General features: G+C 36.7%; 1 protein-coding gene across 8 annotated transcripts in view; it reads left to right on the top strand.

The window, feature by feature from the left end:
- Positions 1 to 24,204, top strand: part of ZMYM2 (zinc finger MYM-type containing 2) — a 90,702-nt gene that overhangs the window by 42,314 nt on the left and 24,184 nt on the right. For 7 of the 8 annotated variants that reach the window (XM_084503522.1, XM_084503526.1, XM_084503523.1 and 4 more), the window contains 5 exons: positions 3,489 to 3,639; positions 4,421 to 4,536; positions 10,324 to 10,440; positions 10,812 to 10,962; positions 22,231 to 22,403. In XM_084503522.1, coding sequence (XP_084359648.1) covers positions 3,489 to 3,639; positions 4,421 to 4,536; positions 10,324 to 10,440; positions 10,812 to 10,962; positions 22,231 to 22,403 — 708 coding nt within the window. The remainder of the gene's footprint in view (positions 1 to 3,488; positions 3,640 to 4,420; positions 4,537 to 10,323; positions 10,441 to 10,811; positions 10,963 to 22,230; positions 22,404 to 24,204) is intronic. The other variant, XM_084503528.1, reaches the window with a different exon arrangement.

A 24,204-nucleotide genomic window follows, 5' to 3' on the forward strand; every position in this document is an offset into this window, starting at 1 on the left:
GTGACCCTCATACCATTCTTGGTTCTGTGGATCTGTCGTTACCATAATTTGTCTTGCATCCAGGCCATAAATCCATGCCTCGTGATTGCTCTTCTACCCAAGATGTTAATGTAGTTCTACTTAGTTTCCATGAAGCTTCTGTTTGCTTTAGTCCAGCTTCAAGAATACTTCCAGAGAAAGGATTCTCAAATTTTACTTTTTCTATGGGTTAAAATTAATACTACAAATTCTTAGAGATGGAAGACAACCTATGTCTGTCAGATGATGACAGGATGAGGGGGAATGGTTTTAAACCAAAAGAGGGGAGATTTAGATTAGAGGATAGGAAGAATTCTTCACTCAGAGGTTAGTAAGGCACTGGCGCAGGTTGCTCAGAGAAGCTGTGGATGCCCCATCCCTGGAGGTGTTCAAGACCAAGTTAGATGAGGCTCTGAGCAACCTGGTCTGGTGTGAGGTGTCCCTGCCAATGGCAGGGGGGTTGGAACTGGGTGATCTTTGAGGTCCCTTCTAACCCAAGCCATTCTGTGATTCTATTGAGATGAATGTGAGAGTACAAAACTGTGGGGAGAGTCTCATCTTGACTTTTCACACTTGAGAACAGGAGAAAATTCTTGTTTCGCGTTATGGCTGTCTAAAAACATGGGACAATACAAGGATGCCTGTTGATATTGTCAATGGGGAAAGCCTTTCTGTTGGACTACTAAAAAAAAAAAAAAAGTGCAATGCAGCTGTATAATGGTGATTGATTAGTACTTTCAGGTATTTTATCATTGCTTTAATTTCTTTTATAGCAGTGTTGTACTTTTTAGTTTTTGAATGGTTTTAATATTCAAATTTAGAAGTTTGAGGAATGCTGAAAAGAATACACCGAAAGTTCAGCTTGAAGGACACGATGACGAGTCCTTGGGAGCGATAAATTTGAAGAGGTTTGGAGCCTTTTAAGTTTTATTTTTTCCTTAACAGCTGTCCCCCCTTCACTCCTGTAACAACGTATGTTGAAGTTGCTAGTAATACAGAAATGCTTAAATTCTCTTAAGTGCTGTAACAATAAGCGTGAGAGAATCTTCTGCATCCTTGATTTTTTCTTTTGCTGAAACTCATGGTCTTTGTACTGCTAGCGTAGTTTAAGGTTCAATGGATACTCAGCAGATAAAAAAAAAAAAAAAAAGTTAAAAAAAAAAACCTGCCTTTCTAATTTTGGAATATTTATAAGCAAATTGATACTTTGGATCTAGATTTGGTAGCTTTAACAGATAGTAAAATAGACTTAAAAGCAACAAGCATCTGAAAGATCTAGTGTCAAATCAGTAAACTCCAGTATTACAAGGATGTTTGAAATGCAGAAATAATGGACGGGGTAGTGCACTGTACTTCATGTGCATGAGCCTTCCTTGATACCAGTTAAATTCTGATGTATTGAGATGTTGGTTAGCAAATGCTTTTTCTACTTCCAAGGGGTTTTGTCCAAACATGAAGTACTTTGATACAGTGAATTGTGTCCAGTTGCACTCTGTTCAGCTTACTATAAATTCTTTTATAATATATTATATTTTCATCTTGATATAAAGTTGTTATGGCTTTGATTTTTATTTCAGACCAAGAACTTGTGAGAGCTCCACCTGCCTGTACGTTGTTTTTTGATCATATTCCTTGATGCTCTTCGTTAAGCTATGTCAGCATATTTGTACCAGTGCTTCTAGATTTATATTTTGTTCTGTTCTAGAGGTACCAAGGCTATATGTGTGTGCAGATTTTTTGACAGTTGTTGTTCATTGAACTTTTTTCAAGAGAAGTCTTATATAAAGTGTGATCTCCTATATACATGGTATAACTTGAAGGATTCTCAATTTTCTACTTTTGTCTTCTCAGCATGCCAGAGGAGATGAGTGAATAGTGGTGGAATAGCTGCAGCTCATAGAACAGTACAATGGTTGCATTTAGTGCATTTAGCTCTTGGTACCTAGTGTGATTTTTTCCAATATTGTGGCTCATTAGGAGGATTGATTAGCAGGTACTGGGGAACATTTTTAAAGAAAAAAAAAATGGGAAAGAAGGATCCTGGACCCATATAAAATATTTTTCTCTAGGTAGAAGCTTGCTAGCTTGGCACAGATTCCTTTTTGGAGGAAATACACAGCAAAGATTTCATCAAAGTGTTGTGCAAATTTTGAAGTTGTTGAGGTATCTTGAAAATTTGCTAGTCTGTGCAAGATGCTACACCCAATCTGTGGCATAAGCTTGTATGTTTACATGTATGCATTTTTAATATAGGGAAGATGTCATCTTATGCTACCCTAAGTGTCTTCTGTGTTTGTGAGACTGGATTTAGCTAGTTCTCAAATGTGTAGAGGTGGGAAGACTAAAGATAGCCACTTAAGCTTCTGTTACTTCAATCAAGGTGGAGCAGATGTGAAAGATTCTTTGCATTTCTTTTCCCCTTAAACCTTGAAAAAGAGGAGAGGCAATGCCAAAATCATTCCTGAACAGAAGGCAGGAAGAAATCTTTCATGCCAAAGAGTCAGAAGGGTATTTTCTAATACCCAATAAGAAGAGATTGTCTGATCTGAGACTCGTGATTGTTCAAATTTGAGAATTATTGTGATTGCTATCAAAGCCTTTATAAATTTCTGTGGCCAGGGAGGATGTTTCGATATTTTTACTGAAACTGGCTTTATGGTGTATGGGCTACATACTTCACTGTTAGGTAAATAATAGATGTGGCAGGTCAAAACTACTAATTTTTGTTTACTCACTTTGTCACTGGTATTTCTGCTCAGTGCAACTTCTCCATGCTTTTTATATAACAATTATTCTGTTTTGTGGGACACTGTTGACTGACTGACTGCTGTGTTGAGAGATGTCAGAACTGAGTCTGTTTTCAGGTTAATGGGAGTCATGGTTCCTCACTGGGTCAAATGAGGAGTATAGGAACTCTGCAGTGTATTTCCCCTGCCTGGTAGACTAGAACTAGAAGACTGCAGAAGCTAGAGAAGTTCTCCAAATAGTGCTGTTACCAAGAAACTGCTGCAACTAACTCATACGTGATAACATTAAGGATGTTATTTGGGGGAGAGTGCAACTTTGTTTCTTCCAAGTTTAGCACCATTATTTATCCTTCCTCATGCCAAACTCCCATTTCTTGTCATAAAACCATTGTCCATATAACCATGAAGGAGAGAGAAACAACATCGTTTCAAGCCCTCCAACTCAGCAGAACTTGTCATATACTCTTATCACAGTTTGTAGGTGGTGGGTAGTTTTAAAATATTTATTTATTTTTGGTTTTACACAGAAATGTAGTTTTAGCCAGGTCCCAGGAGGGAGAAACAAGTGCTGACTACACTTGAGAAAATGACAGTATAGGAAGGTTCTGATGGGGGAGAGAACTGCAGAAATAAATAAGTTTCTGTTTGTTATACTCTAATTTAAAAACAAAAGCCGAACATGGTTTTAACTAATGCATTGTTTTGCTTTGTTTTATGTTTTAGAAATATGGCAAATTAACATCTTGTACTGGCTGCAGAGCTCAGTGCAGGTTTTTTGACATGACTCAGTGCATAGGACCTAATGGATATATGGAGCCATACTGCTCAACTGCATGCATGAACACACAAAAATCAAAATATCCAAAATCACAAAGTAAGTGACAAGGATGTTGGATTTTCGTCACTGATAAGAGTAGACCTGATTTTTTTTTTTCCAAGATTGAACAGTGGGGGTGGGTTAACTTGTTTTAGAATGAATCTCTGCAGAGTTTTAGAGTCTTAATAGGTTTTTAAATGTAGATTTCGAAAAGATTATCGTATATTGAACATTAGTAGATGGATCCATGAGGGGTCATTTTCCCCACGAGTATTTTTGCTTGATTTCTGAAACAGTTCATCTGTCTTAAGGTCTCCGGAGGGGGGAAAAAAATGTTGCAACATAAAGTGCTCTCTGCCACAGAATGGCAATGCAACTTCCACACACGTGAAATAATATTTTATTGTCTTTGTGCCACCCCATTTTATCTCCTCAAACAATAATTGATAACTTTTTCTTTTGCAGAAGGATAGAGGTAGTTATACTGTATAGAAACATTCTCTAGGTAAACTGTTTAATCTGGGTGAAAGGAATGAGTAAATCAATTCAAAACTTATGTTCTTCAGTATGCAAAGCAGACATAGATCTTAATTCATCAAACTTAAGATGAAAATGCTCTACTGAACGTTGTAGAAGTTGCTGTTTCACATGCAGTGCTTAGCTTTAATGGCAGAATTAAAAAAAAAATAAATTTCTTTTGTTTTATGTGACTTACTGAAGCTGGCTGGAAAACAGAAAAATTTTAGCTTTTTACATTGAAAAGCTGACCTGTAACCCAGTATTTTTTTGTGTTACTATTTTATACTTATTTTATTTGTAAACTACGTTTTTCTTTTAGGTATGGAAATTATTTGCCACTTTTGTAAACGAAACTCTTTACCTCAGTATCAAGCCACAATGCCTGATGGAAAACTGTACAACTTTTGCAGTTCCAGTTGTGTAGCTAAATTTCAGGTTAGCTGTTGTGTTAAATATTTTCCTCCCTAAATATCTGTGTACCTGTCTTTGTGTTAAATATTTGCGTATTAAGCAAGCTTGCTTTTACGTATGTGCTTATGACTTACGATTAACATAGCAGATGCTTCTGGCTCGTAACCATTTCTTTAGAAAGTGCTGTTTCATAATAATAACACTAGTTACTATCTTAAACTTACAGGATAATAATAACCCATTTCTCCTTGATGCTGTAAGTGAACCCAAAGCAATACCACTACTCATCTTATTTTTCCCATGCCAGCCTCAATACAGAGATGAGTTTTGCTGCTGTGCATTGATAACCATCAATTTTCATCTCTTTTATGCTAAATACAGTAACAACATTCTCATGTTGGATATTGTGCTGAAAAAGGTTTGTGACATGGGGAATAGTGACTCTCTGAAATGGAAAATTATATTCTAAGTCATTACAACTTTTATGGATGAAACCAGCTGTTTAAATTACGTCCAGAAATTGGATTGTTGCAAGCCTTATGGTAGGCATGCTGTAAGAGGCTGATACACTTTTTAAAAATGTCATCTTTTTAATATGACTTAGTTAAAGCATTTGCAAAATGAGTTGTAGCGATTAATGTGTAGATGATCAAAGAATGTTTCAAATACACTGTTTCAATTTGTGTATGTAAAAAGAGCTTCCCCAAATGTGTGCTGTTTGATTGATAATTGTTCAACACCATGTGAGGAAGCAGTTACACCCATGTAGGGTTAACCCATTTGTCATGAAACTTTTAAGTTTACTGGAAAGCAAGTCAGTCTCTTAATTGCTTCCTTAACATTCCCTGGATGGGACCTCCAACATGTTGCCCTGTTCTTGTGCTTTCGTCCTAACCAACTTAGTAGATGTCTGTCAGTGCGATCTAAATGGAACTGATTAACAAAATAGATGTGGATTGTTAGTAGGTAATGACAAATCTGTTGGACTTCTTGCAAACTCATTCAGCATCTACTTCATTCTACGTGGTCTTACAATTGATTGCAGCCCCAAGAGTGCTCAAAATGAAAACTATGAGGCAGAAAAATAAAGGTAGTGAATGACAAGTACAACCTGGGCCTTCTTGGATTTGCAGATAAATCAATATTTAGCAACACTGTTGAATATAACAGCAGATCAGTGATGCCTTTGTGGGTTCTTGGTCTTATTGAGACCTGGCTAATACTTTTTTTTATAGTTTCAGTAAGATGTGGAAGTCTCTCCTCAAAGTTGTAGCGTACAATCCGTGAGTCCTCAGCAGCACCAAGGACAGCTAGGTGGTCGCTCGGCTAATCTTCTCTATTCGATTCTGATTTTTGATGGTTTTCATGTGTTCACTGTCTAGAAGAATAAAATTATATTCACCATTAGATAAAAGTTGGTAATATAAGAACTGCTGCTTCTGTTTGTTTAGTATTTAGATGGAGAGGACAGTATACTGCAACGTGTGCTTTGGACTCTGTGTTCCCATGGGGGGGGCTTATACCTGAGTGACACATAGGAACTGGACCTAAACTGAGATCACAATTTATTCCATTTAGTCACATTGGAATGCTTTCTGCAATGATCTTTTTGAAAAAAGGAAAACAAAACAAAACAACAGCAACAACAGAAACTGCTTTATCATGATTCTCCACGTTTTTCACTTTTTACTAATGAAGATACTTTTTCTTGTACTTTTTCTGGCATTGTATTCATCCCTTTCTCTTACTGTGCCTGTTTTTCCTGTACTTTTTTCTTTGTTAGAAGTTGCCTTTCTCACAGCGGAATAATTGCTGTTCAAGCTCTGTGTCTTCCTTCTGCAAAAGCTTCCTTTTGGTTTACAGATGGGTTGGAACGTTTAAATGCCTAATTTGGTTGCAGTGTTTTAGGGTTGGTTGTTGTTTTACCTTATGCATAACCTTATGTTTATAGATAATTGTTGCTTTAATCTATTCAAACGCTTGAGAGATTCAGCAGAGTTACTTGTTGTGCAACTTATATCTATATCTGTATTCCTCGTTGTGCAAACAACGCATTCATCCCTGTAATAAAGAGGGTAAAAAAGGGAAAATAGCCTGGCCAATGTGATTGCTGTTTGGTAGTTGGTATTAGAGCAGTGGGACTTTATCTTGTCTTCTTTTATGCTCATGTTGGAAGATGTTATTGGAGATTCAAGTACAGAACTGCTCCAAAACTGTATTGTTTAAATCCAGTTTTGCTGTCAGTAACTTTACTGGGTCAGTTGAAGATCTTGTGCTGAACTTGTCTCTTAAGGAAAAATAAAACTGCTAATTTATTTCTTGTGAACATGGAGGCTGTGGTACAAGTGTCTTACCCAAGTTAGCAAAAGTACAAGTATAAATGTCTTAAAACGCAAGCTATCTTGCCAAACCACAAGTCTATACAAAGTTCTCAGAATACTATTGTTAAAGCTTTTATTTTTCAATTTATGGATATATCTGAAGAGTTTCAGAACCAGTATGTGTAAGAATTAAAAGTACATTTTTTAGCAGGTTATTCTCTGTTTTTCCATGGTTGTGTTGATCTCTCCCTTACCATCATTATGATGTCTGTAAGTGTTCTTTCTCAGATTCCTTACATCTCTGTCTCACTCTCTGTCTCTCTGAAATGGGAAGCATGTGGGGGATGCTTGGCATGCTTTTTAGAGAAATAATGTTTCAGATCTGATCGTAATAACAAATATTTGAGGGTTCCGTGCGGTGGTTGAAGTTCTGTATGTGTGAGGGCAAGGGGAGTGTGTAGTTCCCTCCCTATTTAATTTATTGCCCCTAACTTTCCCCGTGGCACAGTTTATGTGATGCCATATGGGTGTCTATACAGTCCATATGGGTGCCTGCCTCATATATATTTGCTTCTTCTTCATATTAACAAAGAACAATTTAATTCTTACAAAATTATTTTTCCTGAACTAGTAAAAGAAAAACGTTTGGCTGCCTATTAGACCTTTACACACAGAAATGTTTCCACAATTTGATTTTGTATTGCTATGAGCAAGGATACCACCTCTGTCACTTATTGCTGCAGGTAATGACAGGGGCAGGCCAGAATCTGTGCTTCTACACTGGTCTGCTCAGAAGACTTCTGAGCTGTGCCTGTCTATCGTTCAGCTGTAATTTGACAGCTTAGAGCAGTTTGTGGTGGTTGCATTGAAGCCTGAAAACGGCTTTATAATGATATTTAATCTTGCTTGGCACTTTCCATGCTCTTGTTGTTCAGGCTCAAGAAAAGCCAAATTAAAGATAACTATTTGGGGATTGAATTTAAGATTCCATTTAAGGATGTATGTGCATATGTGCACATACGCGCACACATGATCTCAAATATATCTTTAGTAAAGCATAACATCAATAAATCCTTGATGTTCAAGGTGATCTGTGAAAGACTTTAACAAATTTGTGATCTCATCGATTCTTTCGTGTAAGAATGCTTCCAGATAATTCCTAAAGATATTCTCTATTCTAAGCATTTTGTAATTTAGAGGCAAGACAGGATGATGCTACATGCATGACATCTTGACTCATTAAAATACTATGCAGAAGCAGCCTTTAATTGCAGCATAATGGGAACTTTAAGAAGGCAACTAAATCATGTTGTGATTAACTCTTGGTTTAACAGCTATTTTTTGCTTGTTTTATAGCTATCAGTAATGTGAATTCAGTTCTTTACTGATTTATGTAGAAAATGTTTACTTGACCATAGAAGTTTATGATTAAAAAAACAACAACCAACAAACCTGGTTTTGTTTTAGAAGCAGTAATGCTTAATGACATAGCTAGCTTTTATCTATAATTAGGTGTAAATATTCTTTAAAACAAGTTTGAATTTTTAACAGTCTAAAATTCCATTTTCTCTTATCTTCAGCTTTTGTTTTTCTTCAGTTACCAGTCTCCTAGACTTGGTAGGGCCTACATTTCTACCACAGCAAAAGGGAAAAGAAGTTGAAAGTGCCATACATCAGAAAACAGCAAAACCCAGTATTTTATGCTGTAACCCTCAAGATAGGGTTTTGCAGTACCACATTTAATCGCAACTATAGACATGGAAAAATACAGTTGCTGTTCTTGTTGTGAGCGCTTGATATATTTCATCTTCATTCTTCCCTTTATCTTTAGTGTGCTACAGGTCGTCACAACTGCTAGTTCTTAAATATTTCCTTCGTATCTAAACTGGTGTGATGGGTGTACTTGCTTATTGATTTCCCTTTGTTTTCAACTAGAGCTTCTAGGGCTTTCATTGCAATTACATAATCCATATGGCAGCATGTGTTGAGAATGGTGTTTGCTTTTTGGGGAAACCTACAAATGGAGAAATATAGAGGTTGGACTTTTGATGTCAAAATGCCTTTGTGGCTTCTATGTTAGTACAAGTCTTCAGCAACCTGTTTAGAGCAGCCAAAATCTAGTAAATCTCTCTCAACAGCAGAGAGGTTTGCAGGATATAGAGGGATAAAACGGGTAAATGCAGTATGTAGGCATCAGACTTCAAGCTGTTATAGGATAATGGACCATTGGGATAAATGTGACGTGTTTTCTGCTGTTTGGTTCTAGGGTTCTGGCCATGATTGGGAAATGTGTATGACTACTTAACATCTGTAAACTGATGCAGAAGTGGTGCATCTGCATAAACCAATACTGTTGGCTCTGCAGGCTAACACTCAGCAGTATTGGCCTGCTTATGTGAAGGTTTACATCAATAACCAGTCTTCACACAATTTATTTTTTTAGTATAGATGAAGATTTAGTAACACAGCAGCCTGAAGCAAAGTACCCTGTAACAGAAATGTTTTATATTTTCACTAATATAGATTTGTTACTACCTCTTCATCTCATGTGAAGAGAATGTCTCTAAAAATATGTCTTGTTGCAAAGCTTGCAGAGAAGATGGATATAAGAAATTTATATTCTGGATTCTTTGGGCATCCGTGATCACTGCTTATTCAGACTTTGTCTTGAAAGTTGCATGGATAATATTCCAGTAGTCGGTTGATCTAAGGATATGCAAAAGATTGTCTTGGGAGATTTATAAAAAAACTACTGGAAGATTGCAAGTGCAATAAAATTGTGTTCTATTGATTGCTGCAGAAACACATTAAGTGAATTATTCAGTTACAGAATTAAATTCTCATTCCTGCATGAAATCTATATTATTTTTCTTGATCTGAAAACCTTTGTTTAGGGCTTAGGTATTTAAATGGCTGCATCTTCCAGCCACAATGATTGAGGGCCAGCTAGGACTGTTAGCTAGTTTTTTTCTTAATCTTAAACCCTGCATTTACTCAAATTATTGCTGAAGGCCTTTCACTGTAGTATTTGTATTTTGAAGTGATATGATTAGGTAAGGTGATGATAATCTGTTTTGGTCAGGTTTGGATTTGAAAATATTTTTTGTAGGTCTTTGTTTGAAATTCTGTGACCAAAATAAGGCAAGCTGTGAATTATAGTTTTCTGAAAATACATCTTTTGTGATTAACAGGTGTTCAATTTTGGGAGATTTTTTTTTTTTTTTTCTATTTATGCATTATAGTCTCAAATGGCAGACATTAGAAAGGTAAGATAAAAGAAATACTGAGAAAGAGAGGGTGAAGTTTCAAGACTGGAGAATCTAAGATGTCAAGGGAAGAGACTAACCTGCTGTGCTTTTGCCTAGAAATGCTGCTGACTTTTATTTATAAACTCCTAGATTTTCAAACAATGTGGGTTAAATGAAAAAAACCCACAATTTAAAAGTAACTATTTTTTTGTGATGTATATGTATATATTTTTGTTTTTCAGACTCTCAGTGTGCAGTCTTCAACAAATGGTCAGTTTGTCTCTCCCACTGATATTCAGTTGAAATGCAATTATTGCAAAAGTTCTTTTTGTTCAAAGCCAGAAGTACTGGAATGGGAGGTAAGTTTTTTTGTTTGTTTTGTTTTGTTTTTCCCCCACTATTTTTAGAATGGTGAAGTGTTTACAAAAGTTTAAACCTATAACTGCAATATAATTTTTCTGGATAAGTCAATTGGCATATTTTCCTATTTTGCATTTTCATATGAAATGCTGACTTTTTGTCAGCACATTTGTAGGACTCACTATGAGCCTGAGAAAGAGTTACTTGTTTTTAGCAGCAGAAGTCATACTTTAATTGTGTGCTTGCTCATCTATTTACATGGCACATAACAGTTTTGTCCTAAAGGCAAACTATTATTTAAAGTTGCAATTCCCAGATGTTAAAATTTAATGTTAACCCTCTTCATGATGCTTTGCAATTTTGCATTTAGAACAAAGTGTATCAGTTCTGCAGCAGAGCATGTTCTGATGATTATAAGAAACTGCACTGCATAGTTACATACTGTGAATACTGTCAAGAGGAAAAAACGCTGCATGAGACGGTGAATTTCTCTGGCATCAAAAGACCATTTTGTAGTGAAGGTATGTATGTGTTTGTTTTTTCTGAGGTCTTGGTCATTGTAGCTTTACTGCAGCTGACATACTGTGTTCATATTTCATGTTAGAGCTTAAGGTACCCATTCATTCTGTTGTATTTGATGCTGAAACACAAGTTTCTTCATCATTAATGCATATGCCTGTTAATTCATCAGAGTTGCTTTTCTGGTCTTCTGTTGAGTTTTTGACCACTTACTTCTGGTTAGGAGAACTAGACATCTCTCTTCAATGTGTGTGTGTAAATACATACACGTGTATGCATATGCACAAATTTTTTACATATTTTCTTCTTTAAAAAAAAAAATAAAAAAAAATGCAGCTAAGCCTATTCCTACACTACCTGCATTGAGGAATACCAAGCTTTCTGTTTGGTTAGTATTTTCAAAATTTAATACAACAATGGAAATTCTTTCTATTTTAGCTTAAAAAGGTCATTCAAGGAATAGCTCCAGTGATGCCTGTTGATATATGTTGCTTAAAGTCATTGTAATTTTCCTGATCAATGATTAGAATTTTCAAAACAAAACAAAAAAAAAAACAACAAGCTATGCAAAGTGGTATATTGGCATAGTATTCTTTTAAGTTGCATTAAAATATTGAACATCTTAATAGAAACAGAAAAGTACGGTCTTGTCTTCCACTTCTGGTGAGCTATCCTTTGATAACTGATATTTAATCCCAGTCTTAGAAGTTTAACTACCAGTTTGGATGATCTATATTTGGGGGTTGTACTGAATATATATATGTATTTTTTCTTTATTAGTTCATATGATAATGCTTTCACTATCATTTGATAAATGTTTAATCTGCTTTCAAGCAGATTAAACAGCAAATGTACCAATGTACTTAAATCAGGGTCCTGTTTGCTTGAAGAGGAGTGAAGTGTGTGGCTGGAGGCATCCTTTCTTCCACAATATTCCTTTGTAGCTCTGGACTTTGGAATTTCTTGTTTCTGATGAATGGAGTGTGGTGGCGTAGATTTTTCCACCATCATTACTTATTTGTGTTCTGGACTGCAAAGTGATAGGTGGAGAGTTTTTACAGTATATTGCAACACTCAGTAACATCTAGCTAGATGCTGTTTCTGTGAATAAACAATTCCACAGAATATGTTCAAAGACAAGAGCAAACTTCTTTGAGGCTGGAGATTGCAGTGTATGCTGGTATTACTGTGGATACTTCGGATGTCCTCATTTCAAATCCTGGCTGCTGTCACAATGAAATCAATAAGATTCATAATGTAAACTATACCATATTACATTACAGAGACAATTCTTCATGAGGAGGCTTGGAATGAGGGGATTTGTAATTCCTATTGGAAAATTTGAGGAAGGAAAGGAGATGCTCTTTCCTGCATGAATACAGTTACTGAGTGGGAGAGATACATTGCTAAAAGTCTTAGTGTGGGTCCCAAGCTTGCATGTGTTGGAATTCCAGTTTGAGAGCAGAGGTGATCTTTGTAAGGGTGAATACATCAAATTTTACTGTTAAAATGAATTTTATGGTCTTAGTATGATGGTCTGAACCACTGAATAACAGAAAGACGGTAGTGAAAAGCACCATTAAATAAGATGTAGCTTGAATAAGTATGGCACACATCTGCTAGCAGAAGGTTAGGCCTGCTTTGTGATGCATATGAAAAAAAAAAAATCTTTGTTACCTGATGAAAATGACTTGCTGATCTGCACAGAAGCTCTGTAGAAACAGGTCCTAGGTCCTGTTTTTTTTAAAGGAGAAATAACAATTGTTACAGATTACTCCAGAAATTTTGGAATCCAGGAGTTAGAAGTGGGAATGTGATGTGGGTGAAAGGGGTCAAGGTCTGTAGCTGGACTGAGTGGAGGTAAACAAATTAAAGGTTCCATCATCAGAGGTGATAAATTCCTCTTCCCCACTTTCCAGGCACCCAAACAACCCTAATTTTTCTTTGATCTCATAGCCTTTTTCCAGAAATACCTGCCCAACTGTTTATAAAGTAGAAAAGCTAGTAGATGTAGGAAGAAACTAATTTGATATGGAGGTCATGCTGGTTTTGATATTGCAAACTGTTCTTCAAGAAATTCTACCAACATAGACCATTTTGGTGAGGATGTAGTTTTTCTTCACCAGGAGACAATATATTATGATTTGAGAAGTAATACCAGAGGTGTTAAGTTACAAAAGATACTGTCATTTCTGGAAGAAATAAAACTCTTTGTGGAAAATACTGGCAAATTTCAGGTGTCTATTTATAAATGAAGGCTCCTGAGTAAAAATCAATAGAAATTAAACAGGTATTAAAATTTCAGAAAGAATGCTTATTTGTTCATCTTCAAGGAAACTTATGGATAACATATATAAGATCAACTACAAATACCCCTTGACTACTTACGCCCACCTACAGTTGGAGTAATGAAGATGCCATCATTCTTCTGCTCACATTTTTCAGACCTGAGTTTTTTTTGTTGTTTCGATTTATTTTTTATTTTTTTTTACACATGCACGCACTTCTAAAAACACATAAAATTGACGAACCCTGACACCCACACTGAAGTCTCTGGGATTAGTATTTCTGTGGAGTTTCATTCCAACTCTGTTTCTTAGTATGTCTATTGAGCTATTTGAAAACATGTGCAGTGAACAGCTGAAATTCCTGTTGCAATAATGTATAATTAGAAATGATTCATGCTAAAGCTGGCTATTAATTATTTCATGGGATACAGTATGCTTTTTCTGTTTTTGTCCAAAACTCAGATCCTATGTGGAAGATGAGCAACCTGAACTGACTAGTTCATCTGTCCCCCTGGTGCTGAGACTTAGGAAATTATACTGTGCTGGCATTTTATGACTAGGGAGGCATACCAAAATACCAATATTTAAATTAAATAAAATGTATGTCATGTATGCTAAAACAAGATAGTCAGAGTTGCTTGTGAAATTTTAGATATATGCACTCACATGAGTGACAACTGAGGATAGGCTGTGCGAGCTGCTATTCCTGAGATCCTGAGTTTGGGATTTTTCATGTCTCATGTACAAAAGTAGTCAGTCTTTGGGAATCCAGCAATGGAACTGTTCTAGAATAGTATCTCCATCACTTTTTTTCTTCATTTGGCATATAATTAATCTTTCCCAATAGAAGTAAGTGCTATAATTTAAATAATACAGGCATTGTAATGATTTTGTAGTATGAATTTTAGTAACGTTGATTCATATGCTGCAGTAGTCTGCTTCTTGGAAGAAGGTCAGTAAGCTGTGGAGTAACTCAGTTATTTGATACTTGGAAGTAACTTGGAAGTTCCTTTCAAATGGATAATACAGAAAGTTCAACTATGAAAGCAGCAACTATATTATGATCTTGACAGGATGCTTACATGCTTCTAGAAATGTGGGTCTAAGTACAAGATGCTGTAAATTAAATTTAAACAGTTCTGATATTTCATCTAAGTAGAATCTAACCCTTTTTGAAATATTATAGAGCTGACAAGTAGAAAAAGAATTTAGGAAATTACATGAATTTCAATCTTAGTATGTCTAGGAAAGATAAGTATTTAGTTAAAGCATTGCGTATTGTAGATTGACATCTTTTCAATCATTTCTGGACAGTAGATCGTTAGATAAAGTATACTGTTAAATGCTTAGCTGATTTTTAGATTTATAAGAAAACATTGTAGATACTGGGAACAGCCTAAACACAAGTGTTTTAAACTACTTACAAGTGCTTACAGTCGAATGTTTCACCACCAATTTAGAAATTAACCTGAAATTACAGAGATTCCTGTTATTGCTGGAAACATTAACAATTGGATTTCCAAAATGTTAAGTGATATGAAACATCACGGAGACTTGCTTAGAGTTGCTGGGCTTCCCCAGTAGGTGGGAAGCTGCACTGAGGAGCAGTTGATATGATGCTCTTGCACAGCAGAACATCATACCCTAGGTGGGTCAAGCCTGCTTGTGCCCCTTTCTTTGCTGATGTTTGCTTTAATTCTTAAACATACAGAAACTATTTTAAAGGATTTTTTAAAAATAGTTTACGTTATCAGCTATCTATTTTAGAGATATAGATACACCTCTTAAAAAGTACAATGTATGGAATTTGGACTAATGTATAGAAAATTGTTCAGGCGGTAGTAAAGCACACGTTTTTATGACAAAATTTTGACTTCCTAATTGCATGCTATTTGGCAATAGGACCTCATAAGGTTATCAAGCACTGCTGAGTAGTATAGATTGTAGTGACAGAAAAAAAAAGTGATATTTATTTAGCATATGTAAAATTTTATATCACAGTTAACTACTTTGTATAATAAAAATTTTCTTTTGCAAGCTCTCAGGTTTGTGCTTCATAGAGCTGTTATCTCCCTCTCTGCAGCTCTGACAGTGTCCTACCATACCAAAATAACTTGTGCTCAGTGTGGTGCCTTTTCATCTTTAGCCAGCCACGTTAGTTTGCTTTTACTTTTGGCTGCTTCCTTTGGCAATGTACAATGTACCCCTCTAAGATAAATTCGAACCTGAAATATTGGTTTCCTTGTGGCTTGCTTTTGAGGACTTCTTCAGTGATGAATTGGAATATCATGGCAAAATGGAAAAAATGAAAAGCTTAACATCTTAAATGCTGTAAAAAGTATGATGCACAAAAATCCCCTTTTACAATTGTACAAATCGTGTTGTTAATGAGGGAAAATGTTTCTTTCCAACAAATCAGGTTAATAGAAAAGTGGAAGCCATCTTCAGAGGGATTTTGTAGTGCCTGAGTTACCCTGAAAGAATACAATGTGCTTTGACGTTTATGGACATAAGTTGTAATGGAACGTCCCTAATTGAGTCATGGCAGCTTTTGCTAAAGAGCTCTGATGGGCACAGTGTGGTTGTTGAGGCCATGTTGTCTTATTTAGTCGTCTGGTATTATATCTTTAATTTGCAGACAACTATTACAGATTTTATTATTGTAAAAGCTCTAAGATACTATTCAGCTGATTGAAATAATAATAATAAAAAAAAGAGTTAAGATAGGAAAGACAGCATATTGAAATCAGAGAAGTCCCTTATGAAATATTTAACAAGTGCTCTCACTGCAGAAGCAGCAGGTAAAGGCTCTTGGCTGTGTTGAAGGAAAGCAGATCTGCACATTCTAGAAAAATGCATGCAGAAAAGCTGAAGGCTTGTTTCTTGTGGTATGCCACAAGTGGGAGAGTCTGGTTGTGTAGATGTAGTTTCCAATTAGTGCTTGGCTGTGTGCATAGCTTCTGGAATGACCTGACAATTTTAACATATTGCCATGGATTTTGATTGTTCTGACAGTATTCTTATAGTCAAAAATGCTGAATGCTAGAGATATGTTGAGGAGGAGATTATTATGTTTATCTTGGACATGGTTGGTGGTAGGGGGGTGTGGTGGTTTTACTCAGGTGGACAGCTGAGTTGCACCACAGCTGCTCTCTCACTCCCCCTCCTCAAAGGAAAAGGAGGAGAAAATACAACACAAAAGGCTCAAGGGTTGAGATAAGGACAGGGAGATCGCTCAACAACTACTGTAACAGAGTAGGAAGATACTAAAATTTATTGCCTATTACCAACAAGCTAGAGAAGTGAGAAACAAAGAAGAAACCAAAAACGCCTTCCCCCTGTCCACCCTCTTCCATCCACTCCCCCCAAGCGGCACAGGGCAATGGGGGCTGCGGTCAGTCCCTGGTGCTTCGTCTCCGCCACTCCCTCAGGGTCCCTCTCTGCCCCTGCTCCCCGTGGGGTCCCTCCCATGGATGCCGTCCTTCCTGAACTGAGCCTGCGGGGGCTGCCCACAGGTTGCAGCTCTTCAGGAACTGCTCCCACACGGCTCCGTCCATCCCCCAGTCCCAAACTGCTCCAGCACGGGTCCCCCACGGGTGGGCGGCAGCTCCCCTCAGACCCCCTGCTCCTGTGTGGGCTCCTCTCCATGGGCTGCAGCTCCGGCCCGGGGCCTGCTCCTGCGGGGGCTCTCCATGGGCCGCAGCCTCCTCCAGGCCACATCCACCTGCTCCACCGGGGGCTCCTCCACCCATGGAGGGGCTGCAGCGTGGAGATCTGCTCCATGTGGGACCCATGGGCTGCAGGGGGACAGCCTGCTCCACCAGGGGCCTCTCCAGGGGCCGCAGGGGAACTGCTGCTCCAGCATCTGGAGCACCTCTCCCCTTCTTTCTTCACTGACCTCGGCGCCTGCAAGGCTGTCTCTCACTCCTCACTCTCCCAGCTGCTGTATAGCAGCAGGTAGCAGCAGGTTGTTTTTTTTTTTTTTTTTCCTTTTTTAAATCTGTTCTCCCAGAGTTGCAAACAACATCGTTCATTGGCTCAGCTCTGGCCAGCAGCGGGGCTCTTATCTAACATGGGGCAGCTTCTATATTCTTCTCACAGAAGCCACCCCTATGTCTCCCTGCTACCAAAACCTTGCCATGTAAACCCACTACAGGGAGTGGTTGGACCAGGTGATCTTGGAGGTCTTTTTCAACATTTATGATTCTGTAATCTTCTATCGCTCTTCAGAGGGAAAACACTGATACTGTTACAGCCATTTGAATTTTGAGTACAAGTTGTGCAGAGTCTGAAATTTTTAGATCATATAATTTCTAAAATGGCAAAGAATATAGAAGTGAAACCTGAAACCCTAGCCATTGGTTGCCTACAGCAGTCTTCATTAAATTTGCTTTTTTCAGTGTTAATTTCCCTTCTATGTTTTTGAAGAGGTTTGAACCAGTTCTTTATGCAAAGACTGTGTTGGGCTGTTGCAGATAAGGGGTGATGACAACTTAAGGTGCTAAAATTATGGTCACAAGATGAAGAAAGCTTATAAAGATGCTTCTTATTAACCTGAGAGAATAATCAACTGGAGAATAAGAACAAGAAGAAACTGGGTAACTGGATTGTGGGTAGGTAAGAGGAGAGAAGGGAAAGAGCTAGTACCTAGAGATCTGAAATTTTTATCAGGATAAACTTAGGATGTGTAAGAAGATGAGTTGAATCAGCATAGTAAAGTAGTAAAAGATTCCTCAGCAGAAGACAAGGAAGGAAGTGAGATACACGACCTCCCTATTACACAGAGAAAATGGGATCTACTTTAAAGGTAATCCAACCAGGACTCAACGCTGGATGCTTTGCATCTGGTTTTGTAAGGATAGTGATGTTTATTGTGAAGCCAGAGACAGAGAGAACGGTAGGAGCAAGGGTATGGAAAAGGTGGCTATTATATTTGAATCAATACAGAGAGAACAGAAGATGACAGCAGAATGATGTGAATTGGAACATAATTCCAGAATTCATCAAGACCTTGCTTGTGATGTTGCAGACCTATTGATATTACAGGTTTGTGATGTTAAAGGCCTGTCGCTATTCTTCTCTAGATGAAGTTGTTACAAATAACTGTTGAAGTTACTACAGGATGAGAGAACAGTGAGTCTGGGTATGTAGCTTGAAGAAGGAGAAAGATAATCTAATAAATACAGCCTTTCAGCAATTAAAAAAAAAAATTGCTTTTAGGATGGAATAATTGTGTTGTATAAAAGATGTTATTGTCTGTGATAATAAGAAACTGGCAATGACTCAGGAAGTGTTTCTAGTTCAGCATTTCTTTTTTTGTGGCTTTTTGCATGTGTGAGTGTACTGAACTTCTAGTAATTCAGGTAGGTGCTGCTGGTAGAATAGGACCAGGTTCTTGGTAGCTTGCTTGCATTAGTTTACAGACATCAAGTGAAACATGTTTTCTGTCACAGATAGCTCTGCAGGGCTGGATCTGGCAGTTCTAGAGGCTGCTGAAAGAAAGGAAACTCTTTTGACCTTTAGCTTGTTTGAACTGCTTCTGTGTCATCCTGTCAGTAAGTCTGTGTTGCATATGTTCAGAGGCTTATTCTCTCTCTAGTTGATGTGGGAAGGCCTAGGGTTGCAAGAAGGGATGAGTTTTGGAATGGTTTTTGTTTGGAAGCCAGAATTTCAATAGCCTAGTTGAGGATGTGTTAGGTTGATTTAGCAGATATTAGCAACTTCTTTTTTGCCTGGTTCAAATTTTGCATTGGAGAGATCTCATCCTAAAATGCTTCTTAGTGATCTCTTTGAGGTAATGGACTCACAGGGTGGTCCTGTGTTAAAACCTCACTAAAGAATATATTCAGTTACCTGTGTAGCTAGAACCAAATGATCTACATGTACAATTTTCTTTACACTGACCAGCAGCTAATCTCTTAGAATCACTTAAAGCAGTAGAGGTTTCTATCTGGTCACACTTTAGCTGGTATATGTGTTGTAATAGCAAAAATTCTGAAGAGTTTAGGAATTACTTGTGTATCTTCATTCAAAATTACGGGGCTGACAGCTGTTGGTCTCAGACAATGCTTATTCATGAAGCCCAAATCTGTAGGGTGGATACGTTGGCCAAGCCCTTAGGTTTCTAGTGTTGATATTGGAATGACAGACAACCAATGCTTTTTGTATTACTCACCTACAGTGTTCTGTCAGTTAGAGCCCACTTCTTGGTCACATCCACAAAATTAGCAAGGGAGCTACTGCTTTGTTGATTTGGGGTTTGCATTGTGTACTGTGAAGACCAAGTTATTTGAATGAACTCGATATGTTTGCCAAAGGTGAACACCTTTCTCTGTGCTTTAAAGAAAGTCTTACCATTCCAATCAAAACCATAACTTCTTACCATGAAGTTATATCCTAGGTATGTACACAGTACCAAGGACCTAATTAAAATACATCCTGTAAAAAGTATTTATAGCCCTATAAATAGGCATTCTGTTTCCCTTTGTCTGAAACATGATCTTGAAGCAACCAAAGGTTCCCTGGTCAAGTGGATTATGTTACATATTACGAAGACATTACCAAAAAAAAAAAAAGCATCAAAAAGCATCAGACATCTATTTCTGAAGATTTTTTCTCATGATGATGCAGAAAGAAAAACCTGTATTTCCATTATAAAAGTCTTCAGGGATATAACAGTCTTCTATCAACATCTGAAGTTTTATGAAGATGGATTCTGAATCCTCTGTAGAGGCATCCTTCAGCAAGAAGTTCTGCAGTCAGTGATTTATAAAATACAAACAAATATGTTTTTCAGGCACTTGCTCTCAAGGGCTGGATTCTGGATTCTGAATTTTGGACTTTTTCTCTCCCTTCTTATTTTTCACTGCTCATTATTTTCTGTGAGTCACAGAGATGTGGGAGATGTTTGACTGTAGAATGGAAAACTTCTTATTTGATTTTTTTATGTAACAGCAGTATCTTCTTCAGTTTTACTCTTTTATCAGCCAAGAAAAATGTAAATTTTAACAGTTTATTTCGTAGGCTATTTAGCCAGTTAGCTTACCTGATTGGTGATAGACTACTTTTACTAGCTTTGGTCTTAAAAGATGGACACAGCAATGAATGGTTCTTCTAAGGCACAGCTCAAGAGGAGGATATGTTGTGGTGCTGACCTGTCTTTGGAACTGTGAAGAAGTCAAAAGAATCCAAAGCCACATACAATAATGAGAAATATGTCCATCAGAAAAAATACTGGCAAGAAATTTTCAGTGCTTTAACCAGTACTTTGAAGCTTGCACGCACTGGTACCTTCAGGATTATTACTTCCTCCAGAGCAATGTATTTTGCATCCAAATTAGTTGCACTCCAAGGACGTTTGCTTCACTTGGCCCTTACCTTTTGCACTCTGTGCTTTGTATTAGTAATTTTCTTTATTCTGTTGTTAAAGAATCAGAGAGATAAGACTAAAAGAAAAATAAAGTTGAAAGCAGTTATTACCTACATGTATTTCATTTGTATGATATCCTGTAATTGTATTGTTTTGACATTGTTAGGAAATTTAATTTCTTAGCAGAACTTGTAATGTTGCAAGTTAAAATTTCTTAATAACCTTTTGTTTTTGGAAGATGCTGTCTGCTGCAGCTTCCACTTGTATTTGTGTGCTTTTAGTTGTTTTAAAATTAGAGTCTGTTTAACTGAAATTCAGAATACCAAATTCTTCCCTAATAGACAACAGCACAAGACAGTTAATTGAAATTACTGGGTCTATTACAATTATATTATTTCCATATTATGTATTCCAGAGGAAGTATATATTGCATACTGTTTCCTAACTTACCAGAAGTATAGAAGTCTGCACATACTAGGCAATATACCCAAGCAGGGCAAGTACTAGGAAGACTTGAGTTCAGGTCTTGGTGCTACTGTGGTATTTGGGAAATCGTAAAAACAGCTGCAGTATCTTAGATTAATAGTCTGTGTAGATGTTATCTTGTCTCTTCAGTGTTTTATATGGACATTTGCTTCATCTACTCATACTGTTCTTTTCTGTAAAATTAGCACAATTATAAAGATGTATGGAATATGATTTAGGCATCAGCTTGAATAGACACTGGATTTGAGATAGTTTAAATACATTATATTCTCAAAATAGCCTATGTAATAGCTAGAGTATTCATTTTTTAATGCATTTAATACATTAGAATATCTTCTCTAATTTGCTTGAGGGAAGATCAGATTATTGAAGAATATAGCTCTCATTATGATGACCTTGGTGTTATGACTGCATAGTGAACACAAATTAAAAAATAACCCACCTTATGTGAATGGGGAAAAAAATATGATACAGATCTAAGATAGAGATCTTACACAGATTTCATATGTAAGCTCCTATCATTGCATAATCATTCTCAGAACTGCTTGCTTCATTGCTTACTTTGTAGTTGTTTCTTTTTTTTTTTTTTTTTTTTAGGAAACTCTTCAGTTCTTAGATCTTGTACTTATTAGCGTTCTTAAAAATGAAAGAGTTATCTAAGTAGTTTGTTGTACTTAAATGAATGAAAGTAGTAATAGAAGTAGGTTTATCCTTGAAGATAGCTATTGCTTTAGAGAACAGTGCTGCCTGGCTTACAATTTCTGCTTGTCATTATCTGGCTATCTAGCATTCTGAGGATATGTAATTCCAAGTCAATGCTTCTGCAGGGGTCTATATGAAAAACAAATTATGCATTTTTTTTGTCTGTTTATTCAGGGATTTGATAAGTACAGATTTAAGCATAGTGTTTTGAGAGAGGTGCAGACACCACATAAACCATAGGGTTGTGAAGGAAAGGTATTCAGGTAAAAATGTCTTGAAATATAGTGTATTATGCAACCTGAATTTGTCTGAAGCCCCGATTGTTAGCTGTTGTTGTATTCATTTAGTTTTCGATATTTAACTCTTAATTGTGATATCTCTCTGTAAAAATTACTTTGTTCCTAATATTTAAAATCTGTTTCCAGGCTGCAAGCTGCTATATAAACAAGACTTTGCAAGACGGTTAGGACTGAGATGTGTTACTTGTAATTACTGCTCGCAGCTGTGCAAAAAGGGAGCAACTAAGGAACTTGATGGTGTAGTGAGAGATTTCTGCAGTGAAGAGTGCTGTAAAAAATTTCAGGACTGGTACTACAAGGCAAGTAACTCAGAATTTTTGACAAGAGCTCCAGAGTTTAACAAAACAAAAATGCACATGTGAGGATATCTCAAGGACTGTGCAGCAAATATGGCTTACTTCAGCAAAGCATTTGCTACACGAAAAGCAAACGTATTAATTTCATCATTTGAATTTTCTTAGAACATAGAGCAGCATTTCTATGATCTGATTTATTAATTCATTTGGCAAAGCAGTCTTGAGTCACAGGAAAAAAAAAAAAAGAAAAAACCTATTGTGTATTTGTTACTTTACAATTCTAATCCCCCCCCCCCTCAATTGATACTATATTTTTCTTATCAAAATTACTTACGTATGTATTCAGAATGTTGAAAACACTGTTAGTTAGCAGCTGGATGATACTTTAAGTTTACTGATGATAAACTAGGTTGGCAGAGTTTATCCTGTTCCTGCTTTTGCCTCCTTTTTTGCCTTTTCCCTTCTCCCACAGTTTGAACTGCAGAGGCTTTCACTGTTGATTATTTCTCAATGGAAAGGATGCCAAAGGGAAAAGCAAGACCAAATGGATGTCTAATAAAAGTTTAAATCAAATGTGATGGCATCTGTTTCTAAATCTCTGGAAGCTTAACTACCTTGTGAAGCACAACCAGCAAAGAGTTCACGTTAAGAGTTTTTTTTTTTTGTTTTCATTTTTTTGAAAGAAGTAAAGGTGCAATTGGACTGGGTTTAACCTGCGATTAGTACCACAGATAAAATATTTGGTCTCTGTGAACATCCTGGAAAGCTACACTGATAATACCAAAATAAGGACTAGTGGATGCAATTGTAAAAAAACGACAATACAAAATTCGTCACCTTAGCAAAACTCTGTTCAGAGCCTGGAAGGCAATAAAAAGCTTGAAATGCTAGAGGGCTAGATCAAAGTCCTGTAATTCAAGATGATATGCCTACCATAAAAGACCTGAAGAAATATCTGATATTTTGGAATGTCTGTTTCCAGAAGTGTTACAGCCCAACACTGTCTTTATTTTGAATAATGTACATAGGGTCCTTTTTGAATTTTCTGGAAGAAAACTACTGAAGACCAGTATCAGTTTCTTATGTCTCTTGTGATAATAGGGTGATGAAGCTTGGCTGCAAAGTTCTTAGACTTAAAATGTTATTTCATACAATAATATTATATCAATATGCCTTAAAACTTGAGGTATAGGATGAAGTTTATCCCTTATTAAAAAATGCCTCCTAATAGAGAATTCAATAAAGCTTTGGTGTGCTTTAGAAACCTCTTGATGATTCAGCAAATAATAGTCTGGGGATGAGTGTACCAAACTAGTGTCATATAGTAAACTTCTGTGGAAGTTTGTACTATGATTCAGATTTGGGAAACACTTGAAAACTCTGACTTCAGTTTATCCTTCTGATCCATGGGATAAAGCAATAACTGAATTAGCCCATTAAGTCTGCTTAAGAAATGGTGTTGATACTGTGGTATGGGAAAATAAGATATGATGCCATGAAAAAGTAATTCACGCAGACTTACTGGCAACTAGTGACTTTTGATGACGCTGAATTGTTAGATATTTTTACTTGCTGAATCTTGTGCTTGCCAGTGGAACTAGTGTTAGATGATGTTGAATTGTTGATTGTCATTTTTTTCCAAATACTTCTTAAAGCCTTTGCCTAAAGTTCAGGTTAAAGAAGCTGGTGTTTTTTAAAGTTCTGGTTATAGAAGTTTGGGATTTACTACATAGAGAAGACAAGTACTAGGTTAAGTTTGGGGTATGTGTATTTTGCTAAAATTGACTTTTTTTTTTTCCTTTAC

The sequence above is a fragment of the Aythya ferina genome (assembly GCF_964211825.1).
Source record: "Aythya ferina genome assembly, chromosome: 1".
NCBI classification, from domain to species: domain Eukaryota; kingdom Metazoa; phylum Chordata; class Aves; order Anseriformes; family Anatidae; genus Aythya; species Aythya ferina.